This window comes from Amblyraja radiata, chromosome 3 (assembly GCF_010909765.2).
Source record: "Amblyraja radiata isolate CabotCenter1 chromosome 3, sAmbRad1.1.pri, whole genome shotgun sequence".
NCBI lineage: Eukaryota > Metazoa > Chordata > Chondrichthyes > Rajiformes > Rajidae > Amblyraja > Amblyraja radiata.
In genome coordinates this window covers 53,260,845-53,287,862 of record NC_045958.1, presented here as the reverse complement: position 1 = coordinate 53,287,862, position 27,018 = coordinate 53,260,845, and the positions used below count along the sequence as shown (strand labels likewise).

Sequence of the window (27,018 nt, the reverse complement as noted above, 5' to 3'; positions counted from 1 at the left end):
AGCACTCTACCTCCAATACCATGTTCCCTAATTTTGCCCACTAATATCCTATGTGGGACCTTATCAAATGGTTTCTAAAAGTCCAGGTATACTACATCCACTGGCTCTCCCTTGTCCATATTCCTAGTTACATCCTCAAAAAATTCCAGAAGATTAGTCAAGCATGATTTCCCCTTCATAAAACCATGCTGACTCGGACCGATCCTGTTATCCAAATGTGCCGCTATTTCATCTTTTATGATTGACTCCAGCATCTTTCCTACCACCGATGTCAGACTAACTGGTCTATTATTCCCTGTTTTCTCTCTCCCACCTTTCTTAAAAAGTGGGATAACATTAGCTACCCTCCAATCCACAGGAACTGATCCTGAATCTATAGAACATTGGAAAATTATCACCAATGCATCCACGATTTCTAAAGCCACTTCCTTAAGTACCCTGTGATGCAGACCATCAGGCCCTGGGGATTTATCAGCTCGTTCTAAGCTTCCCCCAGTTTAATTTCAGTCAATAAGATACTGAGTCAAGTACATGCACATCTAAACTTTATTTTGGAAAAACACAATAACAGTTCCCCACTACTATACCTAACCACCGCAGGTTCGATCCTTGTATCTGCTTGGCCAAGCCCTTCTAGCCTCGTGCAAGCGGACACTTCAAAACGTCACGTAATCCCAAACGTTCTTCCAGAAGATCGACACAGGACCTTGTGGGAGCTACCTTTTATAGGTCCCCGAACCTTGAGGGGCTGAACCATATGGAGGTGGTCTTTTTACAGTCCAATAACAGATATCGTTTAACACAGTACATGATAGACATTTCCCTAACCCAATAATACAGTAACTAATACAATGTATTTGAAAGAAAGTTCTAGAAGGAAGCCAACAAGAATAAACATTGAAACATGTGCCCTGAGATTCAAACTGGAAATTTCTCCAAGGCTCAACAGTTCGACCAATCATCAACCAACAGGATGACCGTCTCGCAAAATTATTTATCTATATTACTAAAAGTCTGTTCTTGACTGGTTTTGACCATCTGTGCTGCGATTTCCGGGAGAACGCCACCACCTACGGCCGTCATTTTTGGCCACTTTGCTCAGAGCCCCCCTCCGCCGCATGTGTGCCGAGGATTTTTCCTGTCGATTAAAAATGACAGAGATATTAATGTTTTTACAAAATTCCCCATTCTCTCTGCTGCCCCAGCTGGCGGCAGGGGGGAGGGACTATAAAACCAGGAAGTGGTGTGCCTCACTCACTCTTCAAGATGGAGGAAGGCAGAGGGTCATGTTTCTCTGAGCTGTGAATAACACTGAACACATGTCTACTCAAATGTAAGTGCCCTTAGTGGTTCTAAAATGCTTGCAGAATGTGTCCATTGGTTCTAAAGCTTGCAAAAAAATGTCCATTGGTTCTAAAGCTTGCAAAAAATGTCTCTATTGGTTCTAAGCTTGCAAAAATATGTCTATTGGTTCTAAAGCTTGCAAAAATATGTCTATTGGTTCTAAAGCTGGTAAAAATATGTCTATTGGTTCTAAAGCTGGCAAAAATATGTCTCTATTGGTTCTAAAGCTTGCAAAAAATATGTCTCTATTGGTTCTAAAGCTTGCAAAAAATATGTCTATTGGTTCTAAAATGGTTCATACTAGCGCTCCAGAAAGCCCCCCTCCCCCTCCCCCTCCCTGGTTGGCTTGGCTTGGGTGTGTCTTGAAATTGAAAGGCACTACTTACTGTAAATGGTGACATGAAGTTGAAAGGCACTACTTACTGCAAATGGTGGATTGGTTGCTTTGGCTTGAAGTTGAAAGGCACTACTTAATGTAAATGGTGGCTTGGGTGTGGCTTGAAGTTGAAAGGCACTACTTACTGCAAATGGTGGAATGGTTGCTTTGGCTTGAAGTTGAAATACACCACTTACTGCAAATGGTGGCATGAAGTTGAAAGGCACTACTTACTGCAAATGATGGATTGGTTGCTTTGGCTTGAAGTTGAAAGGCACTACTTACTGCAAATGGTGGCTTGGGTGTGGCTTGAAGTTGAAAGGCACTACTTGCTGCAAATGGTGGATTGGTTGCTTTGACTTGAAGTTGAAAGGCACTACTTCCTGCAAATGATGGCTTGGGTGTGGCTTGAAGTTGAAAGGCACTACTTACTGCAAATGGGGGGCGTGGGTGCATTGGCCTGAAGTTGAAAGGCACTACTTACTGCAAATTGTGGCTTGAAGTTGAAAGGCACTACTTACTGCAAATTGTGGCTTGAAGTTGAAAGGCACTACTTACTGCAAATGATGGCTTGGCTGTGGCTTGAAGTTGAAAGCACTACTTACTGCAAATGGTAGCTTGGGAGCTTTGGTTTGAAGTTGAAAGGCACTATTACTGCAAATGGTGGAATGGTTGCTTTGGCTTGAAGTTGAAAGACACCACTTACTGCAAATGGTGGCTTGAAGTTGAAAGGCACTACTTACTGCAAATGGTGGCTTGGGTTTGGCTTGAAGTTGAAAGACACCACTTACTGCAAATGGTGGCATGAAGTTGAAAGGCACTACTTACTGCAAATGGTGGATTGGTTGCTTTGGCTTGAAGTTGAAAGGCACTATTACTGCAAATGGGGGGGGGGGCGTGGGTGCATTGGCTTGAAGTTGAAAGGCACTACTTACTGCAAATTGTGGCTTGAAGTTGAAAGGCACTGCAAATGGTGGCATGAGGTTGACAGGCACTACTTACTGCAAATGGTGGCTTGGGTGCATTGGCTTGAAGTTGAAAGGCACTATTTACTGCTAATGGTGGCTTGGGTGTGGCTTGGGTGTGGTTTGAAGTTGAAAGCCACTACTTACTGCAAATGGTGGCGCAGGTGCATTTGCTTGAAGTTGAAAGGCACCACACTGCAAATGGTGGCATGAAGTTGAAATGCACTACTTACTGCAAATGGTGGCTTGGGTGCTTTGGCTTGAAGTTAAAAGGCACTACTGTAAATGCACTTACTTCCTGTTTGCACTGTATATTGATTTTAGATAAAACGCTACCACTTACGGCTGTGATTTTTGGCCATCTTACTCAGTCCCCCTCCGCTGAGCAGATGCAGAGAATTCTTCCCATCAATGAAAAATAAAAGTGTTATTAGTTTTTTTTTTAAATGTTGAGGAATCTCCCTCCTGTCAATCTCTCCATGAAAGCCACACCTTTTCCGGTGGGGGTGGGGGGGTGGGGGGGGGGGAATGTGGGGGTGGCTCAGTCTCTGCAAGATGGAGGAGGGAGAGGTCACGACTCGCTGTCTTTAGTGGCTTTGCACCCTACTTCAAATGGTATGAAACGGCACTTGAATTTGGTGGCCTTGCACCCTGCTAGAAGTGGTAAGAAACTGCACTTGAATTTGGTGGCCTTATACCCTGCTTGAAATAGAATTTCAAGGATTAGCCGTGAGTCACCAGCCGTGAGTGAATGAGTTGCCAGCACAACAGGCTTGATTGACTGAGACGCCAATCCCAAGAATCCATTTGGCGCACAATTTGCATACTAGCCCTCTGGAAACCAGCCCCTTCAGCCCACAGCACCCATACTAGCGCTCCAGAAAGCCCCCCCCCCCCCCCCAACTGGCCACCAATATTAGAATTGGTGGAGAGGAGGAGTATTGCGTTGGATAACCAGCCCTCCTGTGTGATGCTGGGACCCAACGGGTCCCACTTAGTCTAGTACTATTTACAATGCCCCTGCAGCGACCCAATCGAAATGATGCATTTAGGGTTCATTTGCAAAACTGCTATACATTTTATCAATTTAGGAGAAACAAGAACACCTGGACCCCTCACCATCCTGCATACCAGTCTGAGCCTAGACTGGCTGGCTCCATCTAAAGCCTGTAAATTTCAGCTGACAAGGTTTAAGCAATTCTGACGAGTGCAGGGATCCTTCATTTTATGGTATCTTTAATTTGGCCAGTATTAACAACACCATTTCCAGCCTAATGTGGATTTCCTTCAGTTCCTCTGTCACCCCTGATCCTCTGGCCACTAGTATATCAGGAAGCTTGTGTCCTCCTTAGTGAAGACGGATCCAAAGTACCTGTTCAACTCATCTGCCATTTCCTTGTTCCCATAATAAATTCACCCTTTTCAGTCTTCAAGGGTCTTAACTAATTTTTTTCCTCTTCACATACCTAAAGGATACATTAAGCCTCAGTTCCTTGACTAAATTGATTATCCTTACTGCATACACTTTGTTATGAATACCTTGGGATGAAAACCTTTGAATTAACTCCCACATCCCCCTCCCAATATTTGGGGATTACCTATGTGAACACCCAAATCAAATATCATTTCTCTAGGTGGTTCCAGGAGATTATTTTTATTTTTACTTCTATAAAAAATTACAGTATGTCCACATTGATTTAAATGCCAATTGTCCCTAAGTTATAAAGGTGATATGAGGTCAAAGAACTAATTATCTGATTTATTATTGTCGTGAGCCATATTTTAAAAAACTTATATTGTACGTGAACAGTCAGTTGGGGAAAGAGTGAAGAAAAATCACATGGGTGTTCATCAGAGACAAGGTGAATTCATTGGGCCCAGGGGGCACAAAATAATATCTAAACAAAACAGTGATTGCCACCAGAAATTGTGTTCAAATATACAATTCTAAAGCTTCAGGATATTGTACATATAATCAAAATACAAAAAAAATACAGCCAACTGTATTTTCTTAGCTGGTAAATTAAACCATTGTATTGTGTCATTGTCACATGGTGTATTGATAACATGTTGTTCTAGATACCAAACTCCAATAAGCCAGAAATTATGGTAATCAGCAGTTTTACCCTTAATTGGTTAAATTTAAGATTTTTGGTTTCTTCCAGTTAAAAGTAGTATAACCATATAACAATTACAGCACGGAAACAGGCCATCTCGACCCTTCTAGTCCGTGCCGAACACGTATTCTCCCCTAGTCCCATATACCTGCGTTCAGACCATAACCCTCCATTCCTTTCCCGTCCATATAACTATCCAATTTATTTTTAAATGATAAAAACGAACCTGCCTCCACCACCTTCACTGGAAGCTCATTCCACACAGCCACCACTCTCTGAGTAAAGAAGTTCCCCCTCATGTTATCCCTAAACTTCTGTCCCTTAATTCTCAAGTCATGTCCCCTTGTTTGAATCTTCCCTACTCTCAGTGGGAAAAGCTTATCCACGTCAACTCTATCTATCCCTCTCATCATTTTAAAGACCTCTATCAAGTCCCCCTTAACCTTCTGTGCTCCAAAGAATAAAGCCCTAACTTGTTCAACCTTTCTCTGTAACTTAGTTGCTGAAACCCAGGCAACATTCTAGTAAATCTTCTCTGTACTCTCTCTATTTTGTTGACATCCTTCCTATAATTAGGCGACCAAAATTGTACACCATACTCCAAAATTGGCCTCACCAATGCCTTGTACAATTTTAACATTACATCCCAACTTCTATACTCAATGCTCTGATTTATAAAGGCCAGCACACCAAAAGCTTTCTTTACCACCCTATCTACATGAGATTCCACTTTCAGGGAACTGTGCACAGTTATTTCCAGATCCCTCTGTTCACCTGCATCCTTAGAACAACAAAATTCTATGTATTTTCTATGTATCTGCATACTTACTAATCCAATTTACCACACCATCATCCAGATCATTGATGTACATGACAAACACCAGTGGACCCAACACAGATCCCTGTGGCACCCCACTAGTCACTGGCCTCCAACCTGACAAACAACCATCCACCATTACTCTCTGGCATCTCCCATTCAGCCACTGTTGAATCCATCTTGCTACTCCACCATTAATACCCAACCATTGAACCTTCTTAACCAACCTTCCGTGAGGAACCTTGTCAAAGGCCTTACTGAAGTCCATATATACAACATCCACTGCTTTACCCTCATCAATTTCCCGAGTAACCTCTTCAAAAAATTCAAGAAGATTAGTCAAACATGACCCAGGCACAAATCCATGTTGACTGTTCCTAATCAGACCCTGTTTATCCAGATGCTTATATATATTATCTCTAAGTATCCTTTCCATTAATTTGCCCACCACTGACGTCAAACTAACAGGTCTATAATTGCTAGGTTTACTCTTAGACCCCTTTTTAAACAATGGAACAACATGCGCAGTACGCCAATCCTCCGGCACTATTCCCGTTTCTAATGACATTTGAAATATTTCTGTCATAGCCCCTGCTATTTCTACTCTAACTTCCCTCAATGTCCTAGGGAATATCCTGTCCGGACCTGGAGACTTATCCACTTTTATATTTCTCAAAAGTGTCAGTACTTCCTCTTCTTTGAATCTCATAGTTTCCATAGCTACTCTACTTGTTTCCCTTACCTCACATAATTCAATATCCTTCTCCTTGGTGAATACCGAAGAAAATAAATTGTTCAATATCTCCCCATCTCTTTTGGCTCTGCAGATAGCTGTCCACTCTGACTCTCTAATGGACCAATTTTATCCCTCGTTATCCTTTTGCTATTAATATAGCTGTAGAAACCCTTTGGATTTACTTTCACCTTACTTGCCAAAGCAACCTCATATCTTCTTTTAGCTTTTCTAATTTATTTCTTAAGATTCTTTTTACATTCTTTATACTCCTCAAGCACCTCAGTGTCCAATTTCCCTTGAAATCCATGGCTCTTTCCAATTTTTACTATTTCCTTTCAACCGAACAGGGACATAAAGATTCTGTACTCTTAAAATTTCACCTTTAAATGTCCTCCATTTCTCTTCCACATCTTTCCCATAAAACAAACTGTCCCAATTTACTCCTTTTAAATCCTTTCGCATCTCCTCAAAGTTAGCCTTTCTCCAATCAAAAATCTCAACCCTAGGTCCAGTATGGAGTTAAACTCTGAAGAAATCCTGCTTCCTCTCTAATCCTTGTGAAGAAAATTGTAACAATAGTGGCTGAATGATTACACCTGATATTTGGTCAGAGGAATGGCAAGTGGAGGTTAATCCGACCATGTGTAAGGAAGGTCGAATGTGGAGGAAAAACAAACAGTTAACAGCTAAGCAAACAGCAAGACCCTTCACAGCATTGACGGATAGCGGGATCTTGGATTCCAAGTCTATGGCTACCAGAAAGTGGCATCACAATTACAGTAGTAAAAACGTGTATAGTCTGCTTGCCTTCATTGGTCGGGGCATTGAGTAACAAAGTCAGAAAGTTATGTTGCAGCTTTGTAAAACTTTGGTCTGGCAGATAGACAGAGAGCGATGCTGTAAACCCTTGTTTTAACTGACCCCTTCATAACAGATTTCAGATATAGTGGATGGACCTGCCGATGCCCCCTGGCTCGCATTACATCTTCGGCCGTCTAAAGCCCCAGCACCCCCAACTCACCAGGTGCACCAGCAAGCCCTTCCTCCTTCTCCCGTCACTCTTCACCTCTCCCCCCCCCCCCTCCACCCAACCCTAACAACCACCGCCTCCTCCTCCTCCTCCCCCCCCCCCTCCACCTTGGAAGCGGAAGCCTGTGAGAGGGGAGGGAGCCTCACGGTGACCAAGCATGTCTTGTCCGTGACAACGGCATGAAGACCAGCAGATCATTGCCTACATGGACACAATGTGCAGTGGCAACTCAGCAGACTGAATCAGTCTGAAGAAGGGTCCCATCGTCACCTATCCATGTTCTCCAGATATGCTGCCTGACCCATTGATTTACTCCAGCACTGCCCATTTGTATAAGGCATCATCTGCATTCTTTGTTTCAATGACATGCAATGATAATAACTGATGGACATTCAGCAATAACGGACACCATAACTTCACCCATGGTCTGTTATAACAAGGATTTAGTGTAGTGCGTCTGTATATGTTAATTCAATCTTTCATCCTTTCTATGGTAAATGGTAGGGAATTGAAGAATGTAGGTGAACAGAGGGATCTGGGAATAACTGTGCACAGTTCCCTGAAAGTGGAATCTCATGTAGATAGGGTGGTAAAGAAAGCTTTTGGTGTGCTGGCCTTTATAAATCAGAGCATTGAGTATAGAAGTTGGGATGTAATGTTAAAATTGTACAAGGCATTGGTGAGGCCAATTCTGGAGTATGGTGTACAATTTTGGTCGCCTAATTATAGGAAGGATGTCAACAAAATAGAGAGAGTACAGAGGAGATTTACTAGAATGTTGCCTGGGTTTCAGCAACTAAGTTACAGAGAAAGGTTGAACAAGTTAGGGCTTTATTCTTTGGAGCGCAGAAGGTTAAGGGGGGACTTGATAGAGGTTTTTAAAATGATGAGAGGGATAGACAGAGTTAACGTGGAAAAGCTTTTCCCACTGAGAGTAGGGAAGTTTCAAACAAGGGGACATGACTTGAGAATTAAGGGACTGAAGTTTAGGGGTAACATGAGGGGGAACTTCTTTACTCAGAGAGTGGTAGCTGTGTGGAATGAGCTTCCAGTGAAGGTGGTGGAGGCAGGATCGTTTTTATCATTTAAAAATAAATTGGATAGTTATATGGATGGGAAAGGAATGGAGGGTTATGGTCTGAGCGCAGGTATATGGGACTAGGGGAGATTATGTGTTCGGCACGGACTAGAAGGGTCGAGATGGCCTGTTTCCGTGCTGTAATTGTTATATGGTTATATGGTTATATCATTTGATTCCAATTCACCCTTTTCCGCTGTTTCTCTGTCAATGCTCAAACCTGGTTAAAGAATTACACTGTTGGTCCTCCAACCTAAGCTGCCAAATGGCTCCTGCTCAGCCTCTTCTCAGCATACCATCACAAGTTCACAAGTTATAGGAGTACAATTAAGTCATTCAGCCCATCGAAACCTTCAATCCCCTTATCCAAATCATTAATATACAACCTGAAGAGAAGTGGACCCAGCACCGATCCTTGCGGAACTCCACTAGTCACTGGCAGCCAACCTGAAAAAGCGCGTTTATTGCAACTCGTTTCCTTTTGTCATCCAGCCAACCCATACATTTCCAGCAACTAAGAACATTTTTCCTTGAGGTGACCAATGCAGGGAACCAACTAACTCCATATATTGTGGTACATCTTGCAACAGTAACATTTGGAGTTCCAGGTATTACTAACTGTACCAATATAATCCAATGATTATAATCATACTTTTGCTTACAAGATCTGATCTGCCCTCAGAATGGTTACATCTTACTGTTTGACCATCTGTCTCGGTCACTGTGCAAACCGAGACGAGGACACATAATACAATGGTTAAGCTCTTTTTATTTACTTCAAAGAAACTGAACTTGCTTTACATTACAAAACTTGAGCTCCCAGGCTGTGGCAATTACGCACCTTCGCACTGAAAAGGAAATTGTGTAATTAGGTTAGATTAGTCAACCAGAACATAATTTTTCATTGCAACAGAATATTTCAAGTGACAAGTGATATTTTGTCACCTGTGGAAAGAGCTGTGACAACTTGTGTTTTATTTTCATTGCCTTTTTCTTTTCCTTTTTTTTCATTTTAGATCGATTATTTCAGGTGGATCTTTAGGCTCCACTGCACTAAGTCTTATAGAAAACCAATCAACTTTGAATGTAAAACAAGAATGGCTACATGGTTACCCAATCCTTCCATCGCTTCCATCAAACCAAGGTTCCCAGAATGGCAGCGAACTAGGGGATGTGCTGAGTATACCACCAGGAACCGCCATGTCAAGTAACAGCACAGCAAACTCCTTACCTTCTTATCTATTTGGAAATGAAAATAGCTCGCGTAATTCTGCCCAATCTAATTCTGCTCGATCAAGAAAAAGAGGACTTTCCACCTCGCCCTTTTCAGATGGAGTTGGAATTGATCTCATTATTCGTACATCTCCGACATCATTAGTAGCATACATCAATGGGTCCAGAGGCTCCCCGGCCAACGTTTCTCCTCAGCCTGAAGTGTGTGGGCATTTTCTGGGAGTGAGGGGTAGCTGCATCCCTCAAGCCTACAATGCAACTGGTAAAGACCGAAATCTCTTTACTCTTACTGATCTTGAAGCCAGCAATAGTGTGTACCAGAGAATGCAGCAGTTGGAGCACTCTTCCTTTCACCCCATGTTGATGAACAACATGGTTGTCCAACAGGGTATTTCAGTGATTGGTAATCAGCAGTACGATACATTTAAAAATGAGCAACTGGATGAATTTCCCTCGGGTATGGGAATACCGGCACTGCCCCAGGGCCCCCCGCCACCGTATCATGCTCACCAGCATCTCATGACCCACTCCCATTCACATGGGCAGCCATCACCACAAGGGGCACAGCTGGATGAGGATGGTGAGCCATCAAGAATCAATGGAAAGCACTGTTGCCGATGGATTGACTGCAGTGCAATGTATGACGAGCAGGAGGAGCTTGTCCGACACATAGAAAAGGCACATATTGACCAGCGTAAAGGAGAAGACTTTACTTGCTTCTGGGCTGGTTGCCCACGCAGATACAAGCCATTTAATGCTCGCTATAAACTGTTAATCCATATGAGGGTGCATTCAGGAGAAAAGCCGAACAAGTGTACGGTAGGTGGCAAAATAATGCTCTGTATACTTCTTATTTGTGCACATATCAACCATGTTCTCACTGCGAACCATTATGTTATAATAACCATATAAGCATGTCTCATATCTGTCATCTTTATATTTAGCTTCCATCCTGACTACTGAACAAAAAGACTGTCAAATATACAGTATATATATCATGCTTTGTCTTTTTGCTTGTAAAATACGAAGAATCCCACCGTTTTAGTAAATTACTGGATATCTCAAAGGATATAATAATTTGCTCCACAGTATTTTCAGTGCCATCTCCATAAATGTGATCAGTAGATTATGAAGATGACACTTGAATATGTAGAGAATATTGTGTTCTCAAAATAAATCGCCCATAGACTGCCCCATCCAGGTTTAAATGTATTTTATATTTATTGTGCAAACAGTCATGCAGAAGATGCAGTCAACCATATGTGAGGAATTATTTTTGTATTTCCTTTGATTAGTAAAGGATGAAAAATGCAAATGCCATGCATATTTTCTGAGCTATAATCGTTAGCTTACGAAAATATTTATTTGAAATTATTCCAGCATAGCAGTGAAGAACTTCCTTTGAAAAGTTATAAGGCTAAAAGTGGGATGTGTACATATACACTGAGTTTATTGGTCGGAAAAGAAGCTTGTATTCTCTGACATAAGATATTTGAGAATTAGTGTGGTGCAATCATCTGCTTTTGTTACCCTGATCAAATCACACAAACAGGACACATATAAAATTACCTCAAAACCTCTTTAATGGAACACTTTTCAACATGACTGAGGATTAAAGCAATTATAAGCACTACTTGGAAGAGGCAATTGCTTACTCAGAACCTGCTTATTCATTCTCAGTTAGTGGTTCACCTGAATGGAATGGAATACTTTATTGTCACATGTGACAAGTCAGAGTGAAATTCTTTGCTTGCATACCCAAGGTATGCGAATAGTCACCACATAAACGGCACTGACAAAGTTACAAAGTACCCCCGCCGGCTCCTCCTTTGTTCTCCCTCCCCCTCGCCCTCCTCCCGGCGGCCCACCCACGTCGGGTCCTCCTTTGTTCATTGGTCTTCCCCCTCCCTCCTGGCAATCCTCCTATGCTGGGTCCTCCATTGTTTCATTGAATGTTGCAGCCTTCATCATTGGTCTGATCCATCCTCAAACTTGAGAACTCAATTCCAGAACAAATCTGAAAGTAACTACCTTTGACAACTGGGCAACTATCAACCGAGTCTCTGAGCAAGTAATTTTGAAAAGAGGTACTCCATTTCCTGGTGGCCCATTAGATCAAAGAAAGACACAAGGAACTGCAGAGACAAAAATCTTGAGCAAGTGCTGCAAGATCTCAATGGGTCAGGTAGCACCTGTGGTGGGAATGGATGGAAGACATTTTGGATCGGGACTCTTCTTCAGACTGGATAGACAAGTTTTAGGTCGAGGCTCTAGAGTCTGAAGAAGGGTCACAACTCAAATTATCATCGATACATTAACTCCACAGATGCTGTCTGACCCACAGAGTTTCACCATGCTTTGTGTTTTTTAGGATTAAGGAATATGTTAATTACTATTAGAGACCAAACATCCTGAATGCTACAATATACATGTAAGGGATCCTGGGAACGGTAGGCTAGACCCAAAATGACCTTCAAATATAAATTACTGAAGATACTGAAAACATGAAGTACATTAGAGTACAATAAAACTTTGATATTCAGTAATCTTGGGACTCGGACAGTGTTGAACCAGCATATTTTCTTTTAGCATTTCTAGTACTTTTATTTCAGTTTTATTTGACATGTTGTACTGTATAATACATTTTCAAGTGAACCCAATGATTTTAAACGGTGTGGGAAATATATAAGCTCTTAGGATCCTACTCTAGTTGCTAACCTGCTGGTGTTTCTCATTTTTGGTGTTCTGGAATTCAACGCTGCAGCTCCGGATCCACAGTGTGGATCTGGGTTCTGGCTACACTCCAACTCAGGATTTATTAACAATCATATGCTGGATTAGCAGAGTTCTGTGCATTTGAAATACACAGCAGATGAGCCAACATTTTTTAAGTGAGAAAAAGAGTTAACATTCCAGGTCGATGACTTTTCATCAAGACTAGCTCTGATGAAATGTCATCAACTTGTAATATTAGCTCTTTTTGTCTTTCCATTGTTGCTGCCAGACATGTTGTGTGCTCATCACATTTTCTGATGTATTTCACACATGTATTTCCCTGTTTCAAGAAGATGGCAAAATGTTCAGTTCACTTGTAGTTAATCAATATAATAACGCACTTCATATGGATATATGTAAGACTTGAACTTTGTATTTGTGGCAAGTAATGTTTGTACTTAATACATGACAGAAAATCTTACTATGTTTAAGAGACAGCTCCTTTTATAAACAGTCTTTTACTATTATTAAGTCTTTTTCCCTCAACATTGCAAATGTTGTCTTTATATTAACTAAATACATGTCAAAGATAGGCACAAAATGCTGGAGTAACTCAACGGTCAGGCAGCATCTCTGGAGTAAAATGGATGTTTCAGGTCGGGACCTTTCTTCAGACTAATGGTGGGTAGGGAGGGGGTGGAATCTGGAAGTAATGAAATATCAGGACAAATCGGGGCTGGCAATAGATTACCTTTGGCAGAGTAGTTCCCTGATAGGGCTGAGGGACCGTCCCTAGCCAACAATTGGCCTATTAGTGAACTACCCAGCCTAATCAAAACTCGAGCATTTTGTGTCTATCTTTAATTGTGTCTAACCAGCATCTGCAGTTCCTTTTTATTACAAATTATTAAATATATGCCAAGGTTAGTAAATTAGTTGTTGTGCATACTGCATATCAAAACCTCATCAATACCTATAAAATGAAGTGAGATAATATATTTACCATTGTATCAAAGATCATGATCTTAACACCATACAGAATGCAAAGGTTGTCTGGGACATTTATCGATTACGATCGGAACCATTCAATCTCTTCACCAATGCCATGCCATAGCTGGAATGCACCTTCTTTAATGCTGATCCTTAACAAGAACTCAATATAACACTTTCAACACTGTTTTCCTCAAGATTCATCATCTGCAGACTTGTGTATCTGTATACGCTACGACTACCCATCAAGCTATACACAAATACAGCAGGTAGTGAAAAGAGAAAAATACCAGAGTGAAGAATATAGTATTACAGCATTATAACGTTACTGTTCCAGAGAAATTGCAGATAACAAAAGTGTAAGTCTGCAATGAGATAGGTTGGAAGATTGCAACTACACCTTGGTTTATGGGAGGACCATTCAATGGTCTGATAACAGCAGGGAAGTAGCTGCACCTGAATCTGGTGGTACATGCTTTCAAGCTTTTGTTTTTTCTGCTCAATGAGAGATGGGATAAGAGGGAATGACTGGGGTGAAAATGGTCGTCGTTTGTGTTGGCTGCTTTCCTGAGGCAGCATGAAGTGCAGATGGAGTTGATGGTTCGGAGTCGGGTCTGTGTGATAGACTAGGCTACAATTTCTTGCAGTCTTTGGCAGAGCTGTTGACAAACAAAGCTGTGATACATCTTGATAGGATGCTTTCTGTGGTGCATCTGTATAAGATTGTAAGAGTCTTTGGAGACTTGCGCAACTTTCTTAGTCTTCTGAGGTAGTAGAGGCATGTACCAATACCCTGCATTAATTTTTATTAAATCAAAATCCTCAGCCCTCTAATCAGACTAGAGGAACACCTTAATCTTATTGACTAATATTTCAGAACAGTAATGGACAGGCTAATATTTACAGTCTGACAGGTGAAGTTCATACTTAAACATTGTATGTAAAAATGCGGAAATCCCAACCCAAAAATGATTTTGTTACACTAGGACATTGAAGTATTTCAAACAGCTTAGTATTGGCGGCAAAGAACAAGGCTTGTGCAACCACAAGTTTGTTTCCTTTTACTTTATAACTATCACAAAAATAGATACTTTTATCTTATTTATCTTAGTTGGAACTGAAACTTAGATATTTGATGACCAAAGACAATATTATATCCAGTTTGCCGCCCAATCATTTTTTGGTATGTTGTAACTGGCATAAAAATGAAATAACACTAAAATTCTTTGAAATGGCTTGTCATATTTAGTTCTTTGGTTATCGCTAATATATCAGGGTCTGGTAACATACCATAGCCAGAAGTAACATTTGTTCATGATTTGAATTAGAACTGAATTCCTCTTGGTACATTTTACCAGTCATAAGAACCACATTTGGTAAATCTGTATGCAATCTAATGTTTATCCATGTGGATAGAATTATATATCCGCTCTTTTTAATATTATGTTACTCTCTTCATTGAAATATAAGGCTTTTGTAAGTAGCTAGCCACCATGGTAACCAATAAAATGCAGTTCCAGAAAATGGTATTTCACAGTCTGAATTCAATTTACATTGCCAATGAGATTTCACATAGGTGTATCAGGACAACATGCAGTCTCTTGCCAGAATGATACATTCTCAGCTTGCTCTTCCAAAAAATCCTAAAAATTAAAAAAAACGAACATTGTCTTTGAATCATACAAAGAGACAATTAGAGGTTTCCTTTGATTAATCAATGCCATGAGGTGCTATCTTTTTAAATAAACATGATGAAATGTAATATCTCTACTACTGGAAACTGAAAACAAAAAAAAACATGCTGTTTTGTCACATCTGGGGAAGTTTAACCATGTCTGAGAAGAAACATTTTTAAGCTATTGGCATGTATCCCATGAGGCATCTGGTATATCAAACTCTTAACAGGTATGATAGAAGTATGATCTTCAGAAATTTTTGAATGACATTTGCTGGAAGGATGGGGAAATGAAAAAGGGAAACAGAGGGGCGAAATCCTCTCCAGATGTCCTACTGGCAGCAGTCAATAAGAATACCTGCCAGAAACTATTTTACTTCTAAAAGCACAATTTAAGATCTGTCGTTCAGTAATTTTAATTTAGTTTCCCATGAGGTAGTATGTGATCTGGCATACCTGAGCAACTGGCCTCTTTTTTATACTATTTTTTCTCTTCAAAATCAAAAACAGATTTTACATCTATACATAATTAAAACTCTGATTTTGTTATCTTCCAGTTTATGCGGTCATTCTATTTGCGCAAAAACGGTTCACAATAGCGCTACGATTTTTCGCCAGTTTACTCACCGTTCTCTCATGCTGTGATTGCACCATTTCGTTCGGATCGGTTGAATGTTACAAAAGTTAGCGAGCTTTAAAAAATCGTGTGCGCAGATCAATCTCTTCTCCTGCCATTCAGCGCCGCGCGGATTAGTCTCTTCCCCTGTCACTCACCGGGACGGTCCACCCCGTCCTGCGCTATCGCGTCTTTAATGGAGCTGAGGATGGCCGGCGGAGGTTTCCAACCGGACACAATTTCGGAGGGGCCTGAAGCAACCCAACTCCAGCCCCGCCCCAAGCAGCCCCGCCCCAAGCAGCCCCGCCCCAAGCAGCCCCGCTCCTAGCAGCTCAGCTTCGGAGACCCGACCCAGCCTTGCGTCGGAGACCCTGCCCAGCCCAGCCCAGCACAGCGTGGGAGTCCCAGCCCAGCCCGGAGTCGCCGATGTCGCCAAACAGAAAGTGGAGACTCTGATCCCGGTGGAGGAGAACGACCAGCGACCAGCACCCGCCGTGATTCCCCATCGCACCGCCAATTCCCGCCACTACCCCTCTGGTCCCCCTTGCTGGCTCCTTCCCGTGATACCCCCCTCTCCCACATGGCTCTTCCCCGTCTTTTCTCCAAGCTCACTCCCCCCACCCACACACCCCTCTCCCCCCACATCTCCCCCCGCCCACAATCCACTCTCCCCGACAACTCTCCCAGCCCACACCGCCCCTCCCCCCACAACACCCCCACCCAACCCCCTCCCCCCACACCCACCCGCCCCCACAACCCACCCGCCCCACAACCCACCTGCCCCTACCACCCCCCACCCCCACAATCCCCCCCCCCCCCCCGCCCCCGTTTTTGCATGTTGGAGAAACATTCCATGTATCAGAATCAACAAATAGATTTTAAAGGGGCATTAGTACTTAACAAAACAAATAAGGGGCAGAACTTCATTGTGGTCGCTGATATAAAATAACTGTGTCATATCGGCCACCTATCTTACACAATTTTTTTTAATTTCAAAGAATCATACTCTGATATGTTTAACCATATCTATAAGGTAGACAAAAATGCTGGAGAAACTCAACAGGTGAGGCAGCATCTATGGAGTGAAGAAATAGCATCTGCAGTTCTTTCTTAACCATATCTTTAACATTAGTTTATTTACAAGTTTAATTTTCAGTGAAACCCCATTAATCCATTTTTTAGTTATTTGCCAATCTGGCTCTCAGTATCACTGGGGCCATGTTTCCCATACTGTTTAATCTCACATTGGCACTCTAACAAAACCAAATGTTCTTGCCCAAAAATGCTATTGCTATTTCCCATCCATTGAAGAATAGAGTTTATTTGTAGTACTTTTCCAAAAAGGTTATTTTAAAAATTAAGATGGGTGGGTATATGGAAGAGGTAGTTAAGGCAGGTACTATAAAAGCATTTAAAAGACACTCGGATAGGCGCATGGATAGTAATGATTTGGAAGGCCAAATGTGACTAGCTTAGATGGGCCTGTTTCCGTGCTGTATGAATCCATACCTCTAAGTTAGCTTACTTTTTATACCTGAAGACTTTTTCCATCATAACAGAATGGTTGCTACTTGTGCTGCTTCGAATTGAATTTCAGATGTGGACCTGAGTACTAGAAAAGAATCCGCTTCCATAGTGACCTGTTATTATGGAGCTGCTGCTACGCAAAACAGAGGGGACAGTTCAACAATTTATCTTCTTCCATGAACAGGGTTTATGAGAAAAGGCGTACATTCCGTGAAGAAGGGTTTTGGCCTGAAACGTCGCCTATTTCCTTCGCTCCATAGATGCTGCCTCACCCGCTGAGTTTCTCCAGCATTTTTGTCTACATTCCGTGACATGCCTGAATTACAGTACTTTAGGAGGCTTAAGAGTCATCAAAGGTGGCATCAAAGATTTGCTGTTTCCCATAAGAAAACTTGGTTCTGAAATAAAAATGCTTCCTGTTATAAAAATAGTATGTGCAGACATTAAAAGATTCTAAAATGTTGAAAAACAATTCAAATCATTCAGAGATATTACATCTTATAATAGTTTTAAAAATTACAAAAATATCCCTCAAACTTTGGAAAAACTCACCTATATTTAAAATGATTTAGAATTTGTAAAAATCAAGGATTACTCATACTTGCACAATTTCTTCACAAAGCATTTTATTATATTTAAATCATTGGAGAAGCTGTCCCAACATATGACCAGGATGTTCATCCTGTTCATCCCAAATACCCACTGATCAATGTTGAGAAATTGCTTCAGTTTTACACTCCCTTACTGGGTACTCAGGAGTCTGAATGCATTCTGAAAACACAACTGGTAACATCCAACCTTAGGCTTTTTGTGCCGATGCTGAAATCCTCGAGTTGCTGACAGTTCTGTGGTGAAATACTATCAGTTGCATGGCGACACATTGAGTTCCCTGAAAACTCTGAACTATCAAAGAAGCAGAATTCCCATGTTGCAATCCCTCTAATCCTCTCACTCTCTGCTGTGACACTTACCGTAAAGGCAAGAATCAGCCAAATCAAATCACATTTTTAGAAACCCAATCAAAACTATGTACAGTAACTATTGACTAATCATCATTAGAAACCCATCAGTGCCTTTAGCTGTCCTACTATTTCTGTGCCATGCTCCTAAGTAGATGAATCACACTGGTAGAACTTCAATTGGATAAGACCCAGAACAATGAAATTCTTACTCACTGTAGCTTTACAACACATTAGATGCTGCAACAACAACAATATGCAATAAATTATCAGTTATTCTAAATAAACTGGATGTTGATAGTGCACAAACAAAAGTATAAAGAGCAACTAGAGTGAAGCAAAGCCCGTACTGTTTCGATAGGGTTGCGGTAGGTTGTGCATGTACGTTCAAGAATCTGATAGTTAATGGGAAGAAGCTGTTCTTGAACCTGGAGGTAATGGTTCTCATGCTCTTGAACCTTCTTCCCGAACCTTGCAGCAAGATGGGAGCCTGGCCATAGTGCAGTCTTCTTCGTTCTGGTTTGATAAGAGTATTCGGCAACATGCTGCATCTCCTCAAGTGTCCGAGGAAGTAAATGTATTTCTTTGTGAGCGAATCAATGTACTGCACCCAGGACTGATCATCCATGAGGCGTACACACCCAGGAACGTAGAAGAATGATGTGATGGCCTCAAAGCTTCTCTTGGAGACTAGAATTATGTCTGAAAATCAGACATGGCAGATTTTCATGGCAGAAAATCAAACTTATGGCATAATCCTGAATAGCAGTGGTTTGAACTTTCCCAGTAGCCTTCTTAAGTTGGATGGCTTCTGCCTGTTGTGTTGAGACCTCCCGAATCAGACACTATGGTATTGATAGAACCTTGTGTTAATATGGACTAGCCTCACATTCTACGTCAGAAACAAACAAAATGTATCTGTTTGGTTGGAGCTGTAATTCTGCAGTTACATGGTATGTCTCACTGCTTTCAGGTAGGCCTAACAATATCCAAAGAATCTTAATGTGGATATTTATCAGTATTCATCTGTGGTCTTCCCCAATCGAAGTACTAATTTCTGAAGCTGGGCTGCATTATCCAAGATTATTATGTAATTATCGAAAGACATTGGGACAGCTACATGATTAGGACAGGTTCAGAGGGATTTGGGCCAACATGGACAGGTGGGACTAATGTAGATGGGGCACCTTGGTCGGCATGGGCAAGTTAGGCTGAAGGACCTGTTTCCATGTTGTGACCCTGTGAAGAGTCTCCACCCAAGGTATCCTTGCCTCTTTTACTGAAGATAGCCACTCATATGCGCACTGCACCATCATGTGCACCTTAATTATAAATTACACTGTTGTTGTTAGAGAACAAGGAATTGTATTGGTGACCATATTGCAATACATCTGTATATTTTGCCTGCCATTGTTGAGTGGCTGTGAGATGTTGGTGTGACACTCAGAATAGGGTTAAATATATGACTCCAATAGTCCTACCCCATGTTGTGATGATTATCAACCTCTGACCCTACTATAGCCAATTTAAACCAGAGTATTGATTTTTTCAAACCCAACGCATCCTGACTATTATCATTAATATAACAATCTCACAAACAACTTGATTGATCAAGAATAGAGAACATGTAATAATACCAAGCAAATCATCTTGACCTGGATAAGGTGCAAAGCCAGGCCAACATGACCCATCCTCGATGTGTTTTGGCCCAGCATGTGAATGCTGAAGACAAGCATGAAGCATTTGCAGACATCTTCAGCTAGTAATGCAGAGCGGATAATCTATCTTGACTTCCTTCTGAGATCCTCACCAATACAAAAGTCTGAAACCTTCATTGAAATTCCTTCCACATGATGCCAAGAAACAGCTGGGAGGTTTGAATACATTGATAACTATGGAACAAGATTATCTCTCGACTTTTGTACTGAAAATGTGCATTCCAGAACCAGCTCTGTCACCAGCTGAGCTGTTTCAGTACAGTCACAACACTGACTGTGGTCACTTTTTAAAAAATATTGAGGGTGGAGGATATAACTTAAGTACCATAATATCCCATAGACTGTCGAAAAAAAAAAATTTGTTGATCTATTTGCAATTGAAATATTTACATGCATATTTTAATGTCAATGACGTTTTTCTCACTAAATAAGTCAGTTATTATCCAATGCACATTGTGACATTGACATTTCCACCATTGCCGGGAGACACAAATGAACAGAATCATCCATGGAATGAAATGAACATAAAGCAAAATTAGAGATATAAAATGCATTAATCACTGTTATTTGTTATATATGGACATATATAATACGTGGCAGATATTTTAATATCTCAACTATGCAACCTCGGCAATGAAACTGGCATTTAAAAAAATCTGGCATCAAAAGAGTTAAATGACAAACAAAAGATAATTTAATGAATGAAGATCAATTGGTCTAATTTCTCATGAAAAGTTGCCACAAACTGTTTTGGTATCAAATTGTATCTCCTGTGATTTATTTTTTACCAAAATGCAAGTGTTGCATCTAAAGCAAACTCTACATGTTACTGACAGTTCACTGTTGCCAAATCATTTTAAACACTGAAGCTTTAATGACATTTGCAGAACACTGTGTAATTACATTGAATGAAGCTATAACATTCTTTAACTCCCCTGATATTTCACATTATTGGGCAAGAAAGAGTAACCTTTTAGGCTGTTGATTCAAATATTTCTATTAATACGTACCATGTGTATAGGTAAATGCAAGTATTTGATGTGCAGGACTTTCCTTGAGCCTTCTCCTGAATAAAGGATCTAAAGAATGTATTGTATTCTTTCTTCAAATTCAGTAGAAATCTCATCTGCAGAACACAGCTCAAAATTCTCTATATTTGATCAACACATGGAAATTATTTTGCGCGATGATGATTTAATTATTCAGCATATTTTATGTTGGGGACAATTGTTGCAGCCATATTGTTATTTGGGTTTAACCCGCTTAGATCAGTACTGAAAAATGGACACGATATCTAAACAACACGATTTGTTGTCTGAAGAAGGGTCTCAAACCGAACATCACCAATTCCTTCTCTCCAGAGATGCTGCCTTTCCCGCTGAGTTACTCCAGCATTTTGTGTCTATCTTGGATTTGTATATTAAACATGTTGGTGCAATTTTAACCTAACATCACCTGTGCTAACACGAGCAATTGTAAGTATAAACAGTAAGGATGGCATTGAGCTGAAAACAATGAATTTTAAGAGGTAATAAACTGAACCTTTGACATTTATGCCAAAAATCATGTTTTATTAGCTAAAATATTTTAGTTTCCACATCCATAAAACCATATTGTATCCTTTTTTCGATCATATCCTGAGAAATAGTAGTCATTATACATCTTGCCCCTGGAGGAAACAGTTTCTCACAATCTATACTATATTTCTTTTTAAAACAAAACTGAATATTCTACTTCATCAAATTCCTTTTGACAATCCAGCTATGTTGCACCCATCTACTTTGCTAGTTGATTATCAGAAAAGCTCACAATTTTCCCTTGATAAGAATGAGCCTAATCTTTTCAGAGGAAAATTATTTTGTAATTTAAGCTAAATCGATTAACAGAGTAAATTACACGGTGATGGTCCATTACATAGCTTTGTATATCAACTAGAAAAAAATATTAATGAATATGACTTAAAACAAAGCTTAGTAAAAAACTCTCTTGTTACTTTTAATTGCGTACGCTAAATATATGTTCATGTGTATCAAAATGCAATTTTGTTTCCTGTGTGTGAGACTATTGCTTATTGTGGCCATAAGCAATATAGAAATCAAAGATACTAGAGCTCATCTAGTATATTTGATAGAAATTGAACTGAATTCCCAAATTTGTTTCATTTTGAATGGGAAGGGATAAAATCAATCTATTAATCCTGATTTGGTAGGAATCTAAAATTAATCTTAAATTAATCTAAAATTAATTAGATAAAGTACCTCTACACAACTCAAGTTTTCTTTACAATAATCAGTCTGTTATGGCAAAACATTTGACATAATATGCTTGCTCTTAGAGCACTTTAAACATTATGATTATAGTATTTCTCAAAATATACAAGCATGCAACTGATATTAGTAAGGATTAACAACAGTTATGTAAATATTGTTGAAAAATGCTCAATGCAGTTGAATTTTGTTGTCTACTATTTTAACAGGGGTGGGAGGTAGTTAATTGTAACACTTTTATTAAAATATTAAACAAATGTCATCGTTAAGCACATGTACATATTACTAGTTTTCTAAAAAAGCTACAAATGATGACTTGCTACATTGATTTTATTATAGCACACAATATATCATAGTTTGAATCTTCAGAAAATGTTTAACATTTAAAATTTTAATGATCTCATTCTTTATATTTGTCAGATCAAATTCTTGACAACTCATTTTGTTTCAGAAATGCATTTTAAAATGTACAGCTCTACTCAGTATGTTTTTATTGTTATAATAGAACGTCACTGATTCCAATCAGGTCTGTTCTACATGATAGACTGAGGACAATGGTACTGTTGTTTTTTAAATTACTAATTTGCTTGGATTTGTAGTCGTTTTCGTTGCTGAGAATGAAAGTCTCCTCTGTTGTGACCTAACTGACTCAGTAGCACTTGTCCAAACATGTTCCAGGTATTTGTTTAATGATAATTTGGCAAACATGCATCACATGCTTTTATAATTGGTACTACTCTGTTTGTTCAGCAAAGCATGAACATCATGCAGAATTTGTTGAACTAGAAGTGCATTTATTTGCATCGTGTCATCATGTTGTGAAATTCTATTATCTGTTGAAGGTTTGCCATTTTTCCCGAGAAAGATTCGTCCAAGATTCATTTTGAGATTTATTTAGGGAGACTTAAAGGACTTACTCATACTGTCATGCAATTGTCCATTCATTTATTTGTAACGTGTGTTTATAAAGACCTTATTAACATGAAAGGCAAAATATTTGGCTTAACTATGTTTCTGCAGTGTTCCATGAGAATGTTGAATCATGGCAGTTCTCTTTGGCAGGCTGATTCACCTTTACAGTAATGTAGACTTCCAGCCTGCCGTTTGCACAACCATACAGCAAATGGGAATCTTTGTGATAGTCATTAATAGAGATGACATCATGAAGAAGGACAGTACACACTGTTTGTGTTGGGCCATGGATCAGTGAAGAAGCAAACCTGATGGTATCCTTCATTCTATGAGTACTTTAGGTCTCAGATCCAGTTTTAATTGTTCTTGCTAAATGGACCCACATGGCATGAAGTGCTCTAATTTTTACCCGTTGGTCTAAAGGCATGCTTCTGTACTGTAATGCAATATACAAGATTATTCTCAGATAATAGCCATGAGGGGGGGGGGGGGGTTTAGACTCGCTAAGACAGTCTTTGTCAGATCAAAGTTGGGGGGATGCAAGGTTTGGGCCAAGTATCACAAGAATATTAGCGAGAAAGTTCAACGAGAAAGACAATAAGTGGCATGCATACAAAGCCCTATTTTTGTGCTGACATAGAGCAACTATACATCTCAACAAATCAATTTGAAATATTACAACATTAACATCACAGTGATCGAGAAGAGTGCAAAATATTAGGTGCAAGTAGAAGAAGAGAGATCAAAATAATTATATTAAGAAATAAATAAAATACTGTACATATCTTTATTCTCACAACAATCAAGACCTCGAGTACTGAGGTTCCACATCTGTATTTGTTATTAATCTATTACTGCAGTAATTAAGACATCATATTGTCAAAATATATTTCAAATGGAAATGGTGTGCGTTAAGTTTTGGATATGTTTTTAATTTAAATTACTATGGAAATATATTTACGGAAATTAATGTATTACGTTGAGGCAGAAGGTAAAATGTAGCTTCATGAAACTAATGGCAGAAATATACAACCGGGAGAACAATCATTGAATTTCTAAACCTCACATCTTTGCTTTACTTGATGCTCCAGATAATCACCTATGAGGACCACTAGCCTCAGTCATGGTAATAAGATGTAGGCCTAATTAAAGAGAAACTGCAGATATGATTCAGGAAAGAAAAAAAATATCTATGGACATGAAACATACCAAAATTGGCATTATTGACAATTATTAATTCATTTTAAGTAGAATTATGTATTACCACTGTGAATGTAGTTATATTGAATCAATTTCTCAGTTCAAAGTGCAAAAATCTTTTTAATATTTTGATTTGACAATTATAGACAGGAATATCAAAAGCTTAGAAAATTGTGTCATTATATTTGAGTGCATAAATTCTTATCAGGTAAAACCATCCTTAATTTACAAAAGGAGTATGTTCTTGGAACATGCTTCAGTGAATAAATGGCATTACATCAAAAATACATTAATTTTAGACGTTAGAGATACAGTGCAGAAACAGTCCCTTTGGCCCACCAAGTCCGCACTGATTAGCAATCTCCCCGTACACTAACACTATCCAACACACTAGGGACAATTTTACAACATACCAAAGTTAATTTACCAACAAATCTGTGCATCTTTGGAGTGTGGGAAGGAAACCAGAGCACCCATGGAAAATCCACGTAGTCATAGGGGGAATGTACAAACTCCATACAGACAGCACCTATAGTCAGGATCGAAGCCGGGTCTCTGGTGTTGTAAGGCAGCAACTCTACCGCTCAACAACTGTGCCACCTGCAAATGTATCATGATATATCAAGGACATTTTGCACGTGCAAAATTGCAGCAGGACTGGCAAAGTGTATGAATTAGCATTGCTGTTTAAATTGCAAACCTTCTTTCTTTTGAGCTATCATTGTGGTTTTGGTATTCATGCAGTTTCTAAGAACTGTTTTGTATTTAGATAAGGATATACATAAGATAGGTCAGAATAAATCATCAACCAGGCTTTCCTGCTCTGCTTTTCCCATTAGATCATATTTCTTCGCTTACCTCAGTATCACTTCCCTCTGCATCCCTGGTTCCTTTAATATTCTAAAATGTATTGATCTCCGTGTTGAATATATACGGAAATTAGGATTCTCTCTTGAGTAGAGAATTCTGAATGTTCTCTACCCTCTGAATAAAGATTTATTCTCATCTCAGTCATGAATGGCTGAATTCTTATTTCGTGACAATGACCCATGGTTCTAAACACCTCAACCAGGGTAAACATCAACTCTGCATCTACCTGTCAGTAAGAATTTTGTATGCTACATTTCCTACAAATCTCACTAAATTATTTCACAAATTTTGTGTGAAAAACCTAATGTATTCTTTTTAGCTTTGGCTCCAGAAATATTACAACACAAGGAGTAACATTTTCAGTAAACATTTACCCAACCTGTTTAGCCAGCATATATTGGAGTGACAGTTTAAGTTAGTGACCTAGGAAATACTTGTTGCTATGATACGGCTTTCTACAATTCTTCATGGGATTATTCATGCATTAACAAATGCTTTTTGCTTTCCTTGAAGGAAACATTAGTGTTCTTTTATTTCTGTTCTTTGCCATCTAATGTTACAGTTCTATTTATTCTGGCAGATGTCAGCAAGACTACACAGACTGCATATATTTGATCTTCTCTGTGATGGCTTAAGAACAAATATAATAAAATATTTCAACACTGACATTGTTAGCTCCCACTGGTAGACTGGAAAATAATAGTGAGGCATTACTGCTAAATATCAGATACAACAAGTGCTGTTAGATGGATCTATGGTTTCATGATTAGTTGGAATGTATGAGTGTAGTAAAATATTTGAAATCCTCTTAAATAGTCAACCATAAAATATTTGATAATCTGGGAGGCCGATTGGATATTAATTTCTTTTTTTTTTAAATAATATTTTTATTAGAAGCATTTACATATCGTAGTCGCGACACAATTTGTTTATCAATTACATATTGTTAATAGCTGGGATCCCAGCTATCAGAATAGCTGGGGTCCTCGTTTATCAATTACATATTAACACAGCTTCTATTTGTTTATTTTTTTTTATAGATAGAAAGAAAGGGGGGAGAGAGAGAAGAAAAAAAAAGGATAAATTACCAAGAATACAATTTTGGAGATAGGTCCGTAAATTATAAAGTGTAACTATTCATCCAATCCTGGGTTCAAGTTTCAGTCAAGTTTCCGTGCTGGACCAATCTACCCTTTCAGAAAATCAATAAATGGAGACCATATTCTAGCAAATAATTCTCGTTTGTCAATTAAGACAAGTCTAATTTTTTCCACATGTAGGGTCTCAGACATCTCCATAATCCATATTTTAATTGTGGGGTTTGTTGGGTTTTTCCAAAATGTTAATATTAATTTTTTCCCAATTATTATACTATAATCAAGGAAATTTCTTTGGCTTGTTGTACGTCTTAGGCTTTGTTCTGATGTTCCTAATATTATTAGTTTTGGATCAGGATCCAATTGGATATTAACAACTTCAGAAATAATTTTAAAAATATCCGTCCAGAAATTTTTAATTTTTATACAATTTACAAAAGTATGTTAAATTAGCCTCTGAATATTGAAATTTGTCACAGATAGGAGAAATATTTGGAAAAATTCTATTTAATTTTGTTTTAGAGTAGTGCAGTCTATGTAGTACTGTACTTTAAATTGTATTAAAGAATGTCTGGCATTTAACGAGCATTGATGTATATGTAGTAGACTTTCATCCCAAATATCTTTCATTATTGGTTGAGCTAGTTCATTTTCCTATGCTTGTCTATATAATTCCGTTGACGGGACCTCACTATCTAAAAGAATATTATAAATGTGAGATATTAATTTATCTGTGTTAGGATGTTTATTCAAACATTCATCAAGGGTCTCTGGCT

The 27,018-nt window shown here is 39.3% G+C and overlaps 1 protein-coding gene across 2 annotated transcripts in view; it reads left to right on the top strand.

The window, feature by feature from the left end:
• Positions 1 to 27,018, top strand: part of glis3 (GLIS family zinc finger 3) — a 459,240-nt gene that overhangs the window by 127,717 nt on the left and 304,505 nt on the right. For both annotated transcript variants that reach the window (XM_033017811.1, XM_033017812.1), the window contains one exon: positions 9,480 to 10,515. In XM_033017811.1, coding sequence (XP_032873702.1) covers positions 9,480 to 10,515 — 1,036 coding nt within the window. The remainder of the gene's footprint in view (positions 1 to 9,479; positions 10,516 to 27,018) is intronic.